Consider the following 19,147-nt stretch of genomic DNA (forward strand, 5'->3'; position numbering starts at 1 on the left):
GCTGTGAATGAGAATGTGTTTTAAGTCAACTTACCTTGTAAAATAAGGGTTCAATAAAAATAAATACTTAAGTATTTTACACCACTGGTTAAATCAACACAAAGAGTGGGACCATATACACACTGGAACCAGGACCATTAAACCACTGGCCAGTCCCAGCATCAGACCACCAGATGAGGTGCAGAGGAGGTACCAAAGATCACAGGGAAGTACCACCAAAGAACTATGGGGCTCCCATGTGTGCCTGCTTGCTCCTCAGGTCGTCTTTCCTCCCCTCTACAGATCCCAAACCCAGCACCAGCCAATGTTCCTGTTTTTCTCCAAGGCCCAGAGTCCTAGCACTAGACCCAGCACCAATCACTGGTTTTCCAGTCCTGGTACAGCACGATTTTCAATCCGGTCCCAACATCAACCCAATTTTTCCCAGTTTCAGCCCCAACAGCAGCACCAACCCTGGACTCAGCACTAACCCTTGTCGTGGCAGAATAAGAATTATTTAGGTAACATTTATAAATAAAATGTGTTATTTATTTTATTGCATGCTTATGTGAGATATGTCATTAGAATGTCGATTTTTTGATACTATTGTTGGGTTCAGTTACTTGGGCCACAGAGAGGGGAGAGGTCAAGCTTGTCTTCATATGTAAACATATCTTTTAAACCATGTGAATGGATGATTGAGGAGGAACCAATTATCTATTGGCTCCACAATGTCTGTGTGCCAGTCACTCTGTCTCCGTGAGCTTGTCCAGAATGGGAGTGTCTAAAATGACAATTGATATATATCCTAATGTCTTGGTACAATGTAGTACCAAGAACGAGAAGTAGCACCACTAGGCAAGGTAGCCTAGTGGTTAGGGCGTTGGCCTAGTAACCGGAAGGTTGCAAGTTCAAATCCCCGACCTGACAAGGTACAAATCTGTTGTTCTGCCCCTGAACAGGCAGTTAACCCACTGTTCCTAGGCCATCATTGAAAATAAGACATTTTTCTTAACTGACTTGCCTAGTAAAATAAGGGTAAATGAAACATTTTTTTTTAATTAGGAGAGCAAACTGAACGATAATTTATAGCTAATGCTGTCTGGCTATGGGATACTCCTCTCTCAAGTAAAGTCTTCCTTTGTAATGTTCCTAAGATCTGTTATTCGTCATGTGAGTTGAGATGAGTGTGTCTTGGCTATAAATGATACTAAGAACTGTTTTGTAAGCACTCTCAGAGAATTCATTCATAGACACTGAATTGATCTGAGAGTCACAGGGTTGTGATGGAGCTCATATAATTAAAGATGGACTTTATGATAACTCTCTCTGACTTGTGTGTGGTTTGCTCTCATGATTTGGTAAATACAGGAAATTTCCACTACACCCTAGATACAGCACCGACCAACCACAACTGCCAACTTCATCCAGCAACTGCCAGCTCAGACCCCACACCTTCCCCTACCCCAACACAAAGACACAAACACACAGTAAACAGCTCCATCAGACCAACCATGACTGACTGATGATTGTTGAATGTTATTTGTTTGAATGCATTTGTTTTTTTTTGTTTTCTGAGTAAATTGTTTGTTTTTCTTTTTATTTGATTAATTTAAGTTGGATTGTGTAATGAACTTCGTCTGTTGTTTGTAGAGAGTCAGACCGAAATGCAGCGTGTAGGTTACTCATGACTTTTAATGAAGAATAATGCGGTACATGAAATAACTGAAAATACAAAAACAACAAACGAGTGAAACTAATACAGCCTATCTGGTGACTAACACTAAGACAGGTACAATCACCCACGAAATACAACGCGCACTCAGGCTACCTAAATACGGTTCCCAATCCGAGACAACGAGAATCAGCTGACTCCAATTAGGAATCGCCTCAGGCAGCCAAGCCTAACTAGACACACCCCTAATAATACACACTCCCAATTAATACAAACCCCAATACGAAATACAACATATAAACCCATGTCACACCCTGGCCTACCCAAACATATAACAAAAACACAAGATACAATGACCAAGGCGTGACAGATTGATTATTTATTCTTTGAATTATTGATTATTTAGAAGTTGAACTACATTTTATGTGACATTTTAACATCTATTATATTTTGGAATAACCAAATAAATGGAAAATTACTGAGGGTAATAGCGGACGATATTGACACTCCCATTTCCTATATTTTCAATCTAAACCTACTAGAAAGTGTGTGCCCTCAAGCCTGTAGGGAAGCAAAAGTAATTCCGCTACCCAAGAATAGTACAGCTCCCTTTACCGTTTCAAATTGCTAACCATAAAATTGTGTTTGACCAGATACAATGCTATTTTATTGTTAACAGCACACTTATAGGGAAGGACATTCAACAAGCATGGCACTTACATCAATGGGAAATTGATGATAGGAAGATTGTGTGAGCTGTTTTGTTGGACTTGTGCGGCTTTTGACAATATCGCTCATAGTCTGCTGATGGAAAAACATGTGTTATGGCTTAACACCCCCTGCTATATTTTGGATAATGACTTACCCAATAAACAGAACACAGAGGGTGTTCTTTAATGGAAGCCTCCCCAATATAATCCAGGTCGAATCAGGAATTCCCCACGGCAGCTGTCAAGGCCCCTTACATTTAAAAATCTTTACTAATGCCATGCCACTGGCCCTGAGTAAAGCCAGTGTAAATATGTATGTGGATGACTCAACACTATATACATTAGCTACTACAGCGAGTGAAATCACTGCAACACTTAAAGATATGCAGTAAGTTTCAGAATGGGTGGCAAGGAATAAGTACTATATATTTTTTTTAAACTAAAAGCATTGTATTTGGTACAAATCATTCACTAAAACCTAAACTTGAACTAAACATTGTATTAAATTATGTGGAAATTGAGCAAATTGATTAAACTGCTTGGATTAACCCTGGATAGTAAACTGTCATGGCCATGTTGATACAAGAGGAGCTAATATGGGGAGAAGTCTGTCCATAATCAATTGTTACTCTGCTTTTTTAACAACACTATCAACAAGGCAGGTCCTACAAGCTCTAGTTTTGTTGCACCTGGACTACTGTTCAGGCGTGTGGTCAGGTGCCACAAAGAGGGACCTCGGAAAATTACAATTGGCTCAGATCAGGGCAGCAAGGCTGGCCCCTAAATGTACATGGACAGCTGACATGTATGTAGAGGAGAGATTGATTTCATCACTACTTGTTTTTGTAAGAAGTGTTGACATGCAGAGGTGTCTGTTCAAGCTACTAGCATACAGCTCATGCATACCCCACAAGACATGCCACCAAAGGTCTGATTGGCTAATTATTTTATAATTTGTTTATCAAGGTAGGCCAAATGCTTGCTGGCATCAATCAATCAAATGCCAAGGTGGCAACATGTCATACTCTTTTGTTCCAGACTAACTCCAGCTAACTTCACTTGGATGATTTCTCCGCAATTATGCATTTATTTCCAGTACATTGCAACTCCGACTCCATTTTGTTGCTCCCAGCCTATAGACAGAAACTAAAACAGCAAACGCCCGTGCTCAGGTCTGTTCAACGCTGGTCTGACCAATCTGATTCCACGCTTCAAGACTGCTTCGATCACGTGGACTTGGATATGTTCCGGATGGCATAGGACAACAACATTGATGTATACGCCAATTCAGTGAGCGAGTTTAATAGCAATTGCATTGGTGATGTTGAACCGACGGTGACTATTAAAACCTTACCCAACCAGAAACTGTGGATTGATGGCTGCATTTGCGCAAAACTGAAAGAGCGAACCACTGCTTTTAATCATGGCAAGGCAATCGGAAACATGACCGAATATAAACAGTGTAGCCATTCCCTCCACAAGCCAATCAAACAAGCTAAGTGTCAGTAAAGAGACAAAGTAGAGTCGCAATTCAACGGCTCAGGCATGAGAGGTATGTGGCAGGGTCTACAGTCAATCACGGATAACAAAAAGAAGCCCCGTCGTGGACCATGATGTCTTGTTCCCAGACAAACTAAACAACTTCTTTGCTCGCTTTGAGTGCAATACAGTGCCACTGACATGGCCCGCTACCAAAACCTGCGGGCTCTCCTTCAACGCAGCCAACGTGAGTAAAACATTTCAACGTGTTAACCCTCGCAAGGCTGCCGGCCCAGACGGCATCCCTAGACGCGTCCTCCAAGCATGTGCAGACCAGCTGGCTGGTATGTTTACGGACATATTCAATCAATCCCTATCCCAGTCTGCTGTTCCCACATGCTTCAAGAGGGCCACCATTGTTCCTGTTCCCAAGAAAGCCAAGGTAACTGAGCTAAACGACTATCGCCCCATAGAACTCACTTCCGTCATCATGAAGTGCTTTGAGAGACTAGTCAAGGATCATATCACCTCCACCCTAAATGACACCCTAGATCCACTCCAAGTTGCTTACAGCCCCAATAGGTCCACAGCCAACGCAATCACAATCGCAATCACACTGCACACTGCCCTAATCCATCTGTAAAAGAGGAAGACCTATCTAAGAATGCTGTTCATCGATTACCGCTCAGCATTTAACTCATCGTACCCGCCAAACTCGTCATTAAGCTCAAGACCCTGGGTCTCGACCCCACCCTGAGCAACTGGGTCCTGGACTTTCTGACTGGCCACCCCCAGGTGGTGAGGGTAGGAAACAACATCTCCACACCACTGGTCTTCAACACTGGGGCACAACAAGGGTGCATTCTCAGCCCTCTCCTGTACTCCCTGTTCACCCATGACTGCGTGGCCATGCACGCCGCCAACTCAATCATCAAGTTTGCAGACGACACTACAGTGGTAGGCTTGACTACCAACAACGAGACTGCCTGCAGGGAGGAGTTTTTAGTTCCTCGGCATACACATCACGGACAAACTGAAATGGTCCACCCACACAGACAGCATGGTGAAAAAGGCGCCACAGTGCCTCTTCAACCTCAGGAGGCTGAAGGAATTTGTCACCAAAAACTTTTACAGATGCACAATAGACAGCATCCTGTCGGGCTACATCACTGCCTGGTACGGCAACTGCTCCGCCCACAATCGTAAGGCTCTCCAGAGGGTAGTGAGATCTGCACAACGCATCACCGGGGGCAAACTACCTGCCCTCCAGGGCACCTACACCACCCGATGTCACAGCAAGGCCAAAAAGATCTTCAAGGACAATAACCACTCGAGCCACTGCCTGTTCACCCTGCTATCATCCAGAAGGCGAGGTCAGTACAGGTGCATCAAAGCTGGGACCGAGAGACTGAAAAACAGCTTCTATCTCAAGGCAATCCAACTGTTTAACAGCCATCACTAACATTGAGTGGCTTCTGCCAACATACAGATTCAATCTCTAGCCACTTTAATAATTAATACTTGGATGTAATAAATTTATAAATAAATGACACTTTATATCATGTTTACATACCCTACATTACTAATCTCATATGTATATACTGTACTCTATACCATCTACTGCATCTTGCCTATGCCGTTCGGCCATCGCTCATCCATATATTTATATGTACATATTCTTAATCATTCCTTTACACTAAGGTGGTTGTGTGAAATTGTTAGATTACTTGTTACATATTACTGCACGGTCGGAACTAGAAGCACAAGCATTTCGCTACCCTCGCATTAACATCTGCTAACCATGTGTATGTGACCAATAAAAATGTATTTTATTTGACGATTGTCAGTTACGTAGCTGCTTTACTGACAATCTCAGTGCGTCCTTGCTGGGATGACACAATCAATCTGCTGCCGGAGAATTACAACACCAAACACATTGGTTCACCGTTACACAGGAGCGGACAGGACACAGCATCCCATAATGTTCTGAATAATGGCCAAGTCTACCTCGCTCCCTATTCCACTGAACTGTTTAGGAGTAACAAACACAAGTCCAACATTCATTGGAAACTGTTAAACTACCTATCCACTACCCTCCTGCTTCCCAGGGATGTGCAACTCAACCCTGGGCCTAACATCACCGAGCCAGCGCTGATCTCCGGAGTGGAAAGTAGCGGATTGTAACGGTTTTCTAGGTGTCGTGAAGGAGAGTCGGACCAAAACGCAGCGTGTAGATTGCGATCCATGTTTAATGAAAAAAAAACACGTAAACACGAAATCAATACAAAAAACAATAAACGTAACAAAAACCGAAACGAAAACCTAAACTGGTGCAAACTAACAGTAGATAGTTAAAGACACTAAGGACAATCACCCACAAAACAACCAAAGAATATGTCTGCCTAAATATGGTTCCCAATCAGAGACAACGATAAACACCTGACTCTGATTGAGAACCACTCCAGACAGCCATAGACTCTGCTAGATCACCCCACTAGCTACAATCCCACTATATACCAAAACCCCAAGACAAAACACACCACAATACAAAAACTCCATGCCACACCCTGGCCTGACCCAATACATAAAGATAAACACAAAATACTTTGACCAGGGCGTGACACGGATGGCCACTGATCGTCGTCGCTGTGGAAGTGGGTGAGTGCTTTGTTCCCTCGACTCACCCGGCTCCAAAATGGAATTTGACTCTCCAAACATATCCAAATCACTATACGCAATCCCCGCAAGTTGTTTTCATGAGTTCACCGCATCCAGTGAAAACGGAAGGGATAGTTAATTGCACTACCGAACTTCGCCTAATCAAAACGGCCTAAACCCAGCCGTCAGAAATCACAGAACATTTTACTTTTTTCAATGTGTCAAGTCATCTGGGACCCACGAGTTAAGAGCAAGGCACTTGAACATTTGCAGTGACATTCCAAAAAGTGATCAAATTCAACATCTTCTCACAGACTCCAACCTTGACTTCCTCTGCCTTTCAGAGACGTGGTTCCATAAAAACTCTCCATGTGCTGCTTTGATTGTGGATGGCTACAATGTTTTCAGGAGAGACCGGATCGAAGGAAGAGGGGGTGTGATGATTTACATTAATTAAAGAACATATCCGATGTAAACAAATTGTGTGGTCATGTGATAATGAACTAGACTGTATTGGCCTAAACGTTACACTGTTTCTCCAAATGTCTCTCACCCTTATTGGAATGTATAGACCACTTTCCACCAAAAGTGTGTTGTTTGAAAAGTGTAATAACATGCTTAGGGAATGTCATTTTGGGAAAGAGGTCATGTTAATGGGAGATTTTAACATTAATTATGAAGACAGGTCTTGTAGGAAAACTCTCAAGTGGCTCTCTAATACATTTGACCTTACATAGCTAGTTAAAGGGCCTACCAGGGTGACTTATTGCTCTAAAACACAGATTGATCTGGTGTTCAGTAATAAACCAGAGAGTAACTAAATCATTCAATATGGTTACTGGGCTATGTGATCATAATCTGACACTTGTAGTCAGAAAACTTTTTAAGAACAGGTGTAACCTCTCGACTGTTAGAAAGCCTGATCAACTCAGATTACCTAAGAGTGAATTAAATTATTTTGAAAACACAAAGATGGGAATTAACTGGAATGATCTCTTGTCCTATACAGATGTGGAAGCTGATAGGTTTTTCTATCCACAATCCAGACAACTATAAATGGTTTCCAAAAGAAAATCAAATCCAAACCTGGCCAAAGGAGCACTCTTCCTTGGCTAAATGGAAACTGATGAAAGAACGAGATCATGCTCTAAAAACCTTCCTGAAGTCCAAATTAGAGCATGACAGATGTAGGTTGACCATGTTGACAAATAAGGTGATGAAATAAATCAGACAGGCCAAGGTAAACTTTTTTATTAACATAATTGGTGAAGCAAAGTGAAATTCTAAATCGATCTGGGAGAATCTAAAAAGAGTTAATAGGGAAAGAGCATAGTAACACTGCAAAAAGACTAGAAATCATGGTGAATGACAATCTGACACAGGATGCAGTCGAAATACCAATAGCCTTCAATTCCTACTTTTTTGACTCTGTCAAGGTACTGACACAGAACCCCTCCACAGGTTTCTTGGGCTCAGTGCTAGCGAATGACACTCAACCTGTCTTCATCATAAGGGAGGTTTCTGAGTCAGAGGTGAACAAGGTAATTAGCTCACTAAAGAACTCTAAAGCCAAATATGTGTTTGGGCTGGACTCTTCCATTCATAAAAACTACAAAGAGTCACCCATTGGCCCCATTACTAAGGTCACCAACATATCTATTGATCAGGGGGTGTTTCCAAGGGTCTGAAAGTTGGTCATAATAACGGCCATCTTTAAATCGGGTGACCTTGCTGACGTAAGTAACTACAGGCCCATTAGTATTCTACCTGTGGTGTTGATGGTTGTTGAAAAGTGTGTAGCAGAACAACTGATTGCCCACCTCAACAACAGCCCCTTCACATTACAATCCATGCAGTTTGGCTTCAGAGCACAACACAGAAACAGCCAACTGCTTTCTTCTGGAAAATTTGAAGTCCGATATGGACAAAGGCGGCATTGTTGGGGCTGTGGTTCTGGACCGAAGGCCCCCAATGTCTTGAGATGGATGAATTTTTATTTTATTTTACCTTTATTTAACTAGGCAAGTCAGTTAAGAACAAATTCTTATTTACAATGACAGCCTAGGAGCAGTGGGTTAACTACCTTGTTCAGGGGCAGAACAACAGATTTCTACCTTGTCAGCTCAGGGATTCGATCTAGCAACCTTTTGGTTAGTGGCCCAATTCTCTCAAATAACCTGCCCAGAGACTACGGTTGAAAATTAGCCGACTGGCTAAAACCGACACTTTTACTGAAACGTTGAGTAATGTGCACTGTCCCTGTAAAAATTAAAATAAATCAACTCAAACTCAGATGAAAGAGAAATTATTTTATTACTTAAAAAATGGTTGGTCAAATATTTGGGGAAGCTTAGCTTCCCTTGGCATCCATGAATACACACCACTACCTGTTTAGAACAAGGCACTTAAGTAATACTGCAAAGAATGTGGCAAAGAAACTAACACTTGTCCTGACTAAAAATAGTTATGTTTGGGGCAAATCCAACACAACATATCACTGAGTACCACTCTTTATATTTTCAAGCATAGTGGTGGCTGAATAATGTTATGAGTATGCTTATCATCGGCAAGGACTGGGGTGGTTTTTAGGATAAAAAGAAAAAGAATACAGCTAAGCACATGCAAAATCCTAGAGGAAAACCTGGTTCAGTCTTCATTCCAACAGACACTGGGAGATGATTTCACCTTTAGGCAGGACAATAACCTAAAACAGAAGGCCAAATATACACTGGAGTTGCTTACCAAGACAACATTGAATGTTCCTGGGTGGCCTAGTTACAGTTTTGACTTAAATAGGCTTAATCTATGGCAAGACTTGAAAATTGATTTCTAGCAATGATCAACAACCAGCTTGAAAAGTGTAAAAAGAATAATGGGAAAATATTGTACAATTCAGGCGTGTAAAGGCTCTTAGAGACCTACCCACAACGACTCGGCTGTAATCAAACCTTTTTTTGTAAGGGTATAATGCCATGGAACTCAAGGTCAACAGGCCACATCAGGTTTGCAAGTCACATTGTGCAGGCTTGCAAAGTGATTCATAATTCCAATTGGAATTTAGCTTGTACAAATATTTTGAATGTTCTATCACCTCATCCTGCATTCAGAATGACTTACATGGTTGGGAAGTGTCACGCCTTGGTCATTGTATTTTGTGTTTTCGTTATATGTTTGGTCAGGCCAGGATGTGACATGGGTTTATGTTGTTGTATTTCGTATTGGGGTTTATGTATTATTGGGATTGCGGCTGATTAGGGGTGTCGTATAGGCTTGGCTGCCTGAGGCGGTTCTCAATCAGAGTCAGGTGATTCTCGTTGTCTCTGATTGGGAACCGTATTTAGGTAGCCTGGTTTCGCTTTGTATTTTGTGGGTGATTGTTCCTGTCTCTGTGCAGTTTCACCAGATAGGCTGTAATTAGGTTTCACGTTCCGTTTGTTGTTTTGTATTTGTTTAGTTATTTCATGTATAGCTTTTTTCCTTTCATTAAAGAACATGAGTAACATCTACGCTGCATTTCGGTCCGACTCTCATTCCACAAACGAAGAACGCTGTTACAGGAAGACTAAGATATGATACTAACTAAAGCATCAAAACTGGAACAACCATTTCAGTAATGGGTGAAAAAAGTAATATAAACATATTGGATTGGTTTAGAAAATGTTTGTAATGTATTTTTGGATTGTCATTTACAAATGGATTATTATTAATCCATTTACATGCACAAACATATTTCTTGAACAATTATAAAACTCAACCTGCAATAAACAATGTTGGGAAATATGATAATGATGGGTGTGGTTTTAGTATTACATTGATTAGATTAGTGGTTTTGGTAGCCTAGCGGTTAGAGCGTCGTACTTGTAACCGAAAGGTCGCAAGATCGAATCCCCGTGCCGAAAATGTAAAAATCTGTCATTCTGCCCCTGAACAAGGCGGTTAACTGATAATACAAATTTGTTCTTAACTGACTTGCCTAGTTACATAAAGGTCAAATAAAAATACAATTTGTTTTAGACCTCTGTAGGGTAAAACTAGGCCCTCAAAATAAGACCTTATGAAATACGTATGACATGGGTGTCAAACTCATTCAATGTAGAGCCTAGTGTTTGCTTCCCTTTCAATGAATACCTAGACAATCAGGTGAGGGGAGTTAATTTATAATTAGTGACCTTACCTTATGAATCAAGTACAAGGAAGCAAAAACCCTGATCGAAAATCCGCAGACTCGGCACTCCACGGAATGAGTTTGACACGTGGCGTATGACATTGTGTTAAATAAAATAAACATTTTATGATAACATAATCACTTAGGATCTCACTTGGGGGAGTCCATAGGACTGAAAATGGATGAATGCAATTATTTGTTTAGTTTTACTTAACCTTTATTTTACCAGGTAAAATGACTGAACACATTCTAATTTACAGCAACGACCTGAGGAATAGTTACACGGAAGAGGACGTGGGATGAATGAGCCAATTAGGGATGATTAGGATGATTGAGTGACCATGATGGTATGAGGGCCAGGACACCAGGGTTAACATCCCTACTCTTACGATAAGTGCCATTGGCTCTTTATAGTGACCATAGAGAGTCAGGGCACCTGTTTAACATCCCATCCAAAAGACAGTACCCTATGCAGGCCAATGTCCTTAATCACTGCCCTGGGGCATCGTGATATTATTTTAGACCAGAGCAAAGAGTGCCTCTTACTGGCCCTCCAACATCACTTCCATCAGCATCTAGTCTCCCATCTAGGGACTGATCAGGACAACCCTGCTTAGCTTCAGAAGCAAGCCAGCAGTGGGACACAGAATGGTATGCTGCTGGCAATGCAACAGCAATGTCTCTGTCAATAACAAATACAATCATGGGTGATAACTCTATGATTCAGTCAAAAGGCAAGCCATTCTGGGAAATATTTTAACAAGTTATTACACTAAGCAGTGTGTTAATTTGACACTCGTTTCAGTGTGTATATGGTCCCACTCTTTCAGTGTTGATTTAATGTAATACTGGATAATTTGCTGTGTAGCTCCTCAATGTGCCAGTAGATCTACTCACAAAGGTGCACACAAGACCAATAAAAACAGAGCGGAATCAGTATGATGACATAAATGTCATAGCTCAAGAGCTAACGAAAAAATGAAATAAAATTGGTGCCATTCAGCAACTCCAGCCCAAAATAACTCAAAATGCTTATATCAGCTGTTACTGGCCCCTGCTTTAAGCCTCTCTGACCCAGAATTCCCAACATTGAGGGCCTTTCTGCTGATCTATCTGTTCCGGCCTAGAGATGGATGAGCTAGCTACTAGGGGTCTTCATTGATGTGCTCTCTGGTCATACAGCTCTGCTCTGCTTTAGTATCTAGACAGCCAGGCCAGGGAAGACTGTTTTAGTCTGTCCTTCTTGGTCACTTGGTGATGCAGGGAGCATGGGGTAGGACAGGGGCAGGAGGGAAAGCCCAGAGTGAAGGTCAGGATGTGTTATTCTGATATCTCTGATGGCCGCGAGGTCACCTTGGTGGGTGGCCGTGCCCTGGATTCAGGCCAGACAGCAGACTAGCACAGTCACCCCGCTGAACACTCAGAAGCACTGTCCTTCTCTCTGGTTGCATCTCAGATGGCAACCTATTCCCTATATAGGGCCCATAGGACTGTGGTCAAAAGTAGTGCACTGTATAACTATCAGAATAATGTTGACTGCAGATGTAACTTGCAGATGTAAATGAGCTGTTAGCTAAATCAGCTGCAATGCATCACTTTTCACTTCTGCGACTAATGTTTTGTTGTACATTGTCCTTTGCTTCAAATATAGGGAATAATACCATTTGTGACGCATTCTCTCTCTCTGGAGCCTGCCTGCCTGTCGCCAAGGATCCCAGCAAACAAACTGATGGCACGGAAACCTCTCAAAACTATTTTCTCATCTTTCATAGCTTGTATCCATAGCATAGGTTTGTGTTCAAGATGATGATAAGGGCACGGACAATACCAGTATCGCAATATTTTTTTCCTTTAAAAACAAGAAGCAGACCAAGCTCTTTGGTCCTTTAAAAACCTGCTGTATGTCAAATATTGTGTGCTATAGCATTGTTAAGTAGGACAAAACATCAATCTTTTAAACTTGTCTACTAAAACTACACATTTTTCATGGTGAGCAAACATTGTGCCTTTTCCTGTCCAAATATAGCTTGGAAAATAAATAAATGTTACTCTAGATGACAACATAATATGTTTGTTTCCAACATCAGGGCTGTTTTCATAATGAAGTTAAAGTCGTTTCCTTGCCACGATACTAACGAGTATCGCGATGCTGGTATCGTCCCGGCGATGCTGGTATCATGCCGGTCCTAATGATGATAGGATCCTACTGTACTGTGTGTATAACTTTGTCTTCCTATCTTGTGTGGGAAAGCCTAATATAGCCTCAGGCACGACATAATCATTTGAATCATGCACACTGAGATAATAATGTTGGCACTTTACTAGGTCCGTGTTATAGGCTTCTTAATACAAAACATTCAGAAAAAACAAAGTTAACTTGATTAAAGTCAGATTCTGCATGTACATATTTGAAACATTTCTATTGCTCTGGCTATATTATTATTGATAATATCTGTAAGCCTTCCAGCGGGTGATGTCTGTCCACTTACAAATCTGTCTCTGGCTGAAATAAAGATGGGATATCTAGAATTCATAAAACCCTAGGAAAGACAGCCTAACCTTGATTATGATTCTGAATATATGATACATGTGCAGTTGTCCAAGCTACGCATCAAGGCCTGTTTAAGTCTGTGGTCATTCCTACCTTGTATCCAACAGGAAGATCCTGACAGTCCTGTGTACAGCCACTGACTCTGCGATTCAGACACTCGTTCACGTTGCAGTTCTTCTCATCGGACCGGTCTCCACAGTCATCTTTCTTGTCACACAGAATCCCTTCAGAGATGCAGCGTCCATTGGAACACATGAAGAAGGAACCATTGCACAGACTCCCTGGAAGGTAATTTATAACTGTCAATGGTGAGTCAAAAAGCATTTACAATAGTAATCATTTAAACTGCATCTTGGTAAATGAGATTCTTTTAGATTGATGATATTCTGAAAGTTTTACTCTTACTGTCTTTATATCTTCGCACTCAAAAAAATGCTGGGTGAAAAACAAACCAATTTTGGTAAATAATTTGCAGAATATTTTGGTTTATTTTTACAAAGCCAGTTTGGCCACTCATTTTGGTTGCAATCTAAGACTCACCAGATCAGAGCAGAATACTTTAGGGGTGGCATAGTAGAGGCCACCATTTCAGAGAGTTGGTCAGTCAATGTCATTCTGGTTCATCTGTCTGTTGTATTATCTGTTTGTTGAGTACTAACATGTTTACATTTGAGTCACTTAGCTGATGCTCTTATCCAGAGTGGTCTACAGAAGCAATTTGAATTAAGTGCATTGCTTAAGGGTATGTCAACAGACTTTTCACCTAGTTGGCTTGGGGATTTGAACCAGCAACATTTTGGTTACTGGTCCAAAACTCTCAACCGATACCTTCTGACCTTTAGTGAGGTATACCTAAGACTATGAATTCCTCAAGTGCCTGTGAATGTCCCAATGTTGGGAGAGTTACCACTTTGTCATATAATATTTCAATAATAATGTTATACATTTTATATAAGAATATGTCATGTGGCATGGCGTATTGGGGGTGTGGCTTTCAAATAGTTATTTTTGCTCATCCGTAATAGTAAATGTCATTCCTGTTCATCATGTTAAGTTTGTATTCATATACACTTAATAGCAATATTATTTAGACAAAGTGGTAACAGTCCCAACATTGGGATATGCACAGGCACTTGAGAAACTCATACTTTTGTGTAAGACTCATTACAGCTACAAAAGTGTCTTTGCTCAACATGTGTTGACAACACAAAAGAACATATGAAGCAGAATGACATTTACTATTACAGACGGGTTAAATAACTATCTGAAAGCCACGTCCCCAATAGACCATATTACATATTCAACCCAGCATTGTTTTGTGTGGTTTCTATCCTCTCTTATAGTAGACTGCTGACAGTAATAGAGAGAGCAAAACAGCAGTAGGCTAGAGTACCCGCGTCCAGTCAAAACAGCAGTAGACTAGAGTACCCGCGGCCAGTCAAACAGCAGAAGACTAGAGTACCCGCGGCCAGTCAAACAGCAGTAGACTAGAGTACCCGCGGCCAGTCAAACAGCAGTAGACTAGAGTACCCGCGGCCAGTCAAACAGCAGTAGACTAGAGTACCCGCGGCCAGTCAAACAGCAGTAGACTAGAGTACCCGCGGCCAGTCAAACAGCAGTAGACTAGAGTACCCGCGGCCAGTCAAACAGCAGTAGACTAGAGTACCCGCGGCCAGTCAAACAGCAGTAGACTAGAGTACCCGCGGCCAGTCAAACAGCAGTAGACTAGAGTACCCACGGCCAGTCAAACAGCAGTAGACTAGAGTACCTGTGGCCAGTCAAACAGCAGTAGACTAGAGTACCCGCGGCCAGTCAAACAGCAGTAGACTAGAGTACCCGCGGCCAGTCAAACAGCAGTAGACTAGAGTACCCACGGCCAGTCAAACAGCAGTAGACTAGAGTACCTGTGGCCAGTCAAACAGCAGTAGACTAGAGTACCCGCGGCCAGTCAAACAGCAGTAGACTAGAGTACCCGCGGCCAGTCAAACAGCAGTAGAATATACTACCTGCGGCCAGACGGTACTAACAGCACAGAGTACAGTACAGCAGTAAACTACAATACAGCAGTAAACTACACTACCTGCGGCCAGGCATTTGAACAGCAGTAAACTAGAGTAACTGTGGCCAGGCATTTGAACAGCAGTAAACTGCACTACCTGCGGCCAGGCATTTGAACAGCAGTAAACTACACTTCCTGTGGCCAGGTATTTGAACAGCAGTAAACTACACTACCTGCGGCCAGGCATTTGAGGTTCAGGGGCAGCTCGTCAGATTGGTCAGGACAGTCTGGGCAGCCGTCACACTCCCATTGAGCACTGAGCAGGCAGCGACCATCCCCACAGCGAAACTCCTCAGGTCCACAGGGCCGGTACACTGCAGATACAGAAAAACAAAGAGAGAGCTGCAGCCTCACTAACTGACACTTACACAGGCCAACACATCATCGCATATGCCAGATAGATGACTGAAAAGTCATTCTACTTCCAACTTACAGTAAGGTATTAATTAGTTAAATCTCTGTTATAACTTATTATAATGTTATAACTTAGTTATTACTCTATGGGCGGTATTAAAAGACAAAGCAACAAATCAACTTGCCACATTCAAGTGACTCGTCAGATCCATCACCACAGTCGTCATCATGGTCACAGACAAAACGCTGGGGAACGCAGGCTTCGTTGTGGCAAAGGAAGGAGTTGTCATCACATGTGTTATTGGGTGCTGGAAGGGTGAGAAATATGGTTGGAGTGTTACACTCGGAGTTGACAATATCATGGCACTCTAGAGCAGGGTTTCCCCCCCAGCTGTGTAGTACTCGGGAAAAAAACTAAACGTGCACCCAGATTGGTCCCCAGGAACGAGTTTGGAAAACCCTGCTCTAGAGTTGTGCGGTGAAGTACATATCCTCAACAATATGGAGTCAGCTCTGAAGGAAGTAGGGGTGGGGGTGGAGGCCTTTTTCAGGAATTTGACTTGTGTCTTTAACTTCTTGGATATAGGGGGCGCTCTTTTAATTTATGGATAAAAAACGTTCCCATTTTAAACAAGATATTTTGTCACGAAAAGATGCTCGACTATGCATATAATTGACAGCTTTGGAAAGAAAACACTCTGACGTTTCCAAAACTGCAAAGATATTGTCTGTGAGTGCCACAGAACTAATGCTACAGGCGAAACCAAGATGAAACTTCAAACAGGAAGTGAGCCAGATTTTTGAGGCGCTGTGTTCCAATGTCTCCTAATATGGCTGTGAATGCGCCAGGAACGAGCCTACACTTTCTGTCGTTTCCCCAAGGTGTCTGCAGCATTGTGACGTATTTGTAGGCATATCATTGGAAGATTGACCATAAGAGACTACATTTACCAGGTGTCCGCCTGGTGTCCTCCGTCGAAATTGGTGTGTAATCTTCAGCTGCATGTATTTTCCCATGTGATTCAGAGGAGAAACAAAACTGCCACGAATGACTTATCATCGAATATATATGTGAAAAACACCTTGAGGATTGATTCTAAACAACGTTTGCCATGTTTCTGTCGATATTATGGAGTTAATTTGGAAAAGAAGTTTGGCATTTTGATGACTGAATTTTCGTTTTTTTTTCTCAGCCAAACTTGATGAACAAAACGGAGCGATTTCTCCTACACAAATAATCTTTTTGGAAAAACTGAACATTTGCTATCTAACTGAGAGTCTCCTCATTGAAAACATCTGAAGTTCTTCAAAGGTAAATTATTTTATCTGAATGCTTTTCTTGTTTTTGTGAAAATGTTGCCTGCTGAATGCTAGGCTTAATGCTATGCTAGCTGTCAATACTCTTACACAAATACTTGTTTTGCTATGGTTGAAAAGCATATTTTGAAAATCTGAGATGACAGTGTTGTTAACAAAAGGCTAAGCTTGAGAGCCAATATATTTATTTCATTTCATGAATAGTTAACGTTGCGTTATGGTAATGAGCTTGAGGCTATAATTACGATCCCGGATACGGGATTGCTCGTCGCAACAGGTTAACACTTGTGTTACAAAAACAAATAAAGCGAAAATCCACTGCTGCTATTTTACTGTATACGTCCAATAATATGTGTTATATATTTTTTTTCACATATAATAGGTGCCATACAAATCTTGAATTTCCTTACTACACGCAATACTGTACAAGCATTTCTGCATCTCACCAGTAGAAACAGGCCTTCTACGTTTCCTGGTTGTAAGCAAACCACAATCCCTGACTAATGTGTTTCCTACAGACTAATCCTGCTGCTGATTTCGATGATGATGACCTCGACACCAGCTTAAGTAGTACAGATCATGTAGACCCATTGGATGAAAGCTTTCAGCCAGGAACAAGCGCAACATCATCTGACTCGAAAGAGGAAAAGACTGCACGGGGCTGGCAAGAGCCAAAGTGTATAGTCTGAGTCAAAAGTCATGGAGTGCATCTGCAAGACCAGCTGGCATTGCCCAACACAAGACAAGGTTCACCAGCTGAAGAACATTCAGGAACCTGCCTGGAACATTCAACCAACACAACATCTTTAGTTAGACTGATGTTGTAGTATAATATACAGTAGAATGCCTAATATGCTCACAATTGAATTGTGGTATAGATATTGCTAGCTCTTGTACATATGTATATAATGGAGTTTGACAAAAGGTTTAATAGAATATTTTTTACAAGTGTACTAACCAGTGACTAAATGATTCCTACTGCATCAGAAACCAATAAAGTGTTTACTTCAACTCCTGGATCAATTCATTGTATCTAGCTACAATATTCATGACATGTATTTGGAAGTAACTGGCTACCAATCATACTGCTTAAACAAATGATGCAGGGAGTTGGTGTATCATTTCAACGTTCATTTGCTGGCAAGTAAACATGTTTCAATAAAAAAGACGATTATTCGGTCAATGTAGCAAATAAGTAGACATAGCTTGTATTCAATACAATGTTTATTTGCTCTGGAGATCGAGGTGAGTTTACACAGCAGTATGCAGGAACAGTTCTGGCAATTTATGACATATATATAGTAGCAGAAAAATATACTACTAATGCTTATAATATACAGTACCAGTCACAAATGTGTACACACCTACTCATTCAAGGGTTTTTCTTTGTTTGTACCATTTTCTACATTGGAAATAATAGTGAAGACATCAAAACTATGAAGCTGGTTGAGAGCATGCCAAGAGTGTGCATTAAGAAGGAAAGACATTCCACAAATTAACTTTAAACAAGGCACACCTGTTTAGTGAAATGCATTCCAGGTGACTGTCCCATGAAGCTGGTTGAGAAAATGCCAAGAGTGTGCAAAGCTGTCATCAAGGCAAAGGGTGGCTACTTTGAAGAATCCAAAATCTTTATATATTTAGATTTGTTTAACATTTTTTTGGGTTGCTACATGAATCCATATGTGTTATTTCATAGTTTTGATGTCTTCACTAGTATTCTATAATATAGAAAATAGTGAAAAAATATAGAAAAACCCTTGAACAAGTAGGTGTCCAAACTTTTGACTGGTACTGTATACTACAGTTCTACAAAGGGAATACTTGCATATGGTGTGTTTGGTGGGTGCAGTGAGGTCACAAGGTGAGATTGTTGTTATGGGACCTTTCACATCTCCTCAGGTCATCATCTTCTTTGTATCCAACCTACTGACCATTGTGTGAGGGATAAATTGCTCGAATGGCCAACAACAACACACGCAGGCAAGGGGATTCAGTGTCCTCTGCCTAGCTTCTTCCCACGTAGAACAAACTCCAAAAATAATCTGCAGGCCACCAAACGGTATTGTCTATAAGAGAATGACAAAAACACTATTAGACCTTCATGGGCAATTATTGTGTATTGTCTGTATCTAGTCTGTATGTAGCAGCATGGTACAGACACACATTAGTTAGCTAGCTAGCTACAACACAAGGTATA

The 19,147-nt window shown here is 41.4% G+C and overlaps 1 protein-coding gene across 1 annotated transcript in view; it reads right to left on the reverse strand.

The window, feature by feature from the left end:
- The window catches only part of LOC118385852 (low-density lipoprotein receptor-related protein 1B-like), a 359,442-nt gene that overhangs the window by 88,306 nt on the left and 251,989 nt on the right, over positions 1–19,147 (reverse strand). The window contains exons 53-55 of the mRNA XM_052521799.1: positions 15,804–15,938; positions 15,450–15,590; positions 13,311–13,498 (exon numbers count right to left, since the gene is read on the reverse strand). Coding sequence (XP_052377759.1) covers positions 13,311–13,498; positions 15,450–15,590; positions 15,804–15,938 — 464 coding nt within the window. The remainder of the gene's footprint in view (positions 1–13,310; positions 13,499–15,449; positions 15,591–15,803; positions 15,939–19,147) is intronic.

Source organism: Oncorhynchus keta, chromosome 7 (genome assembly GCF_023373465.1).
Source record: "Oncorhynchus keta strain PuntledgeMale-10-30-2019 chromosome 7, Oket_V2, whole genome shotgun sequence".
Taxonomy (NCBI): Eukaryota; Metazoa; Chordata; class Actinopteri; order Salmoniformes; family Salmonidae; genus Oncorhynchus; species Oncorhynchus keta.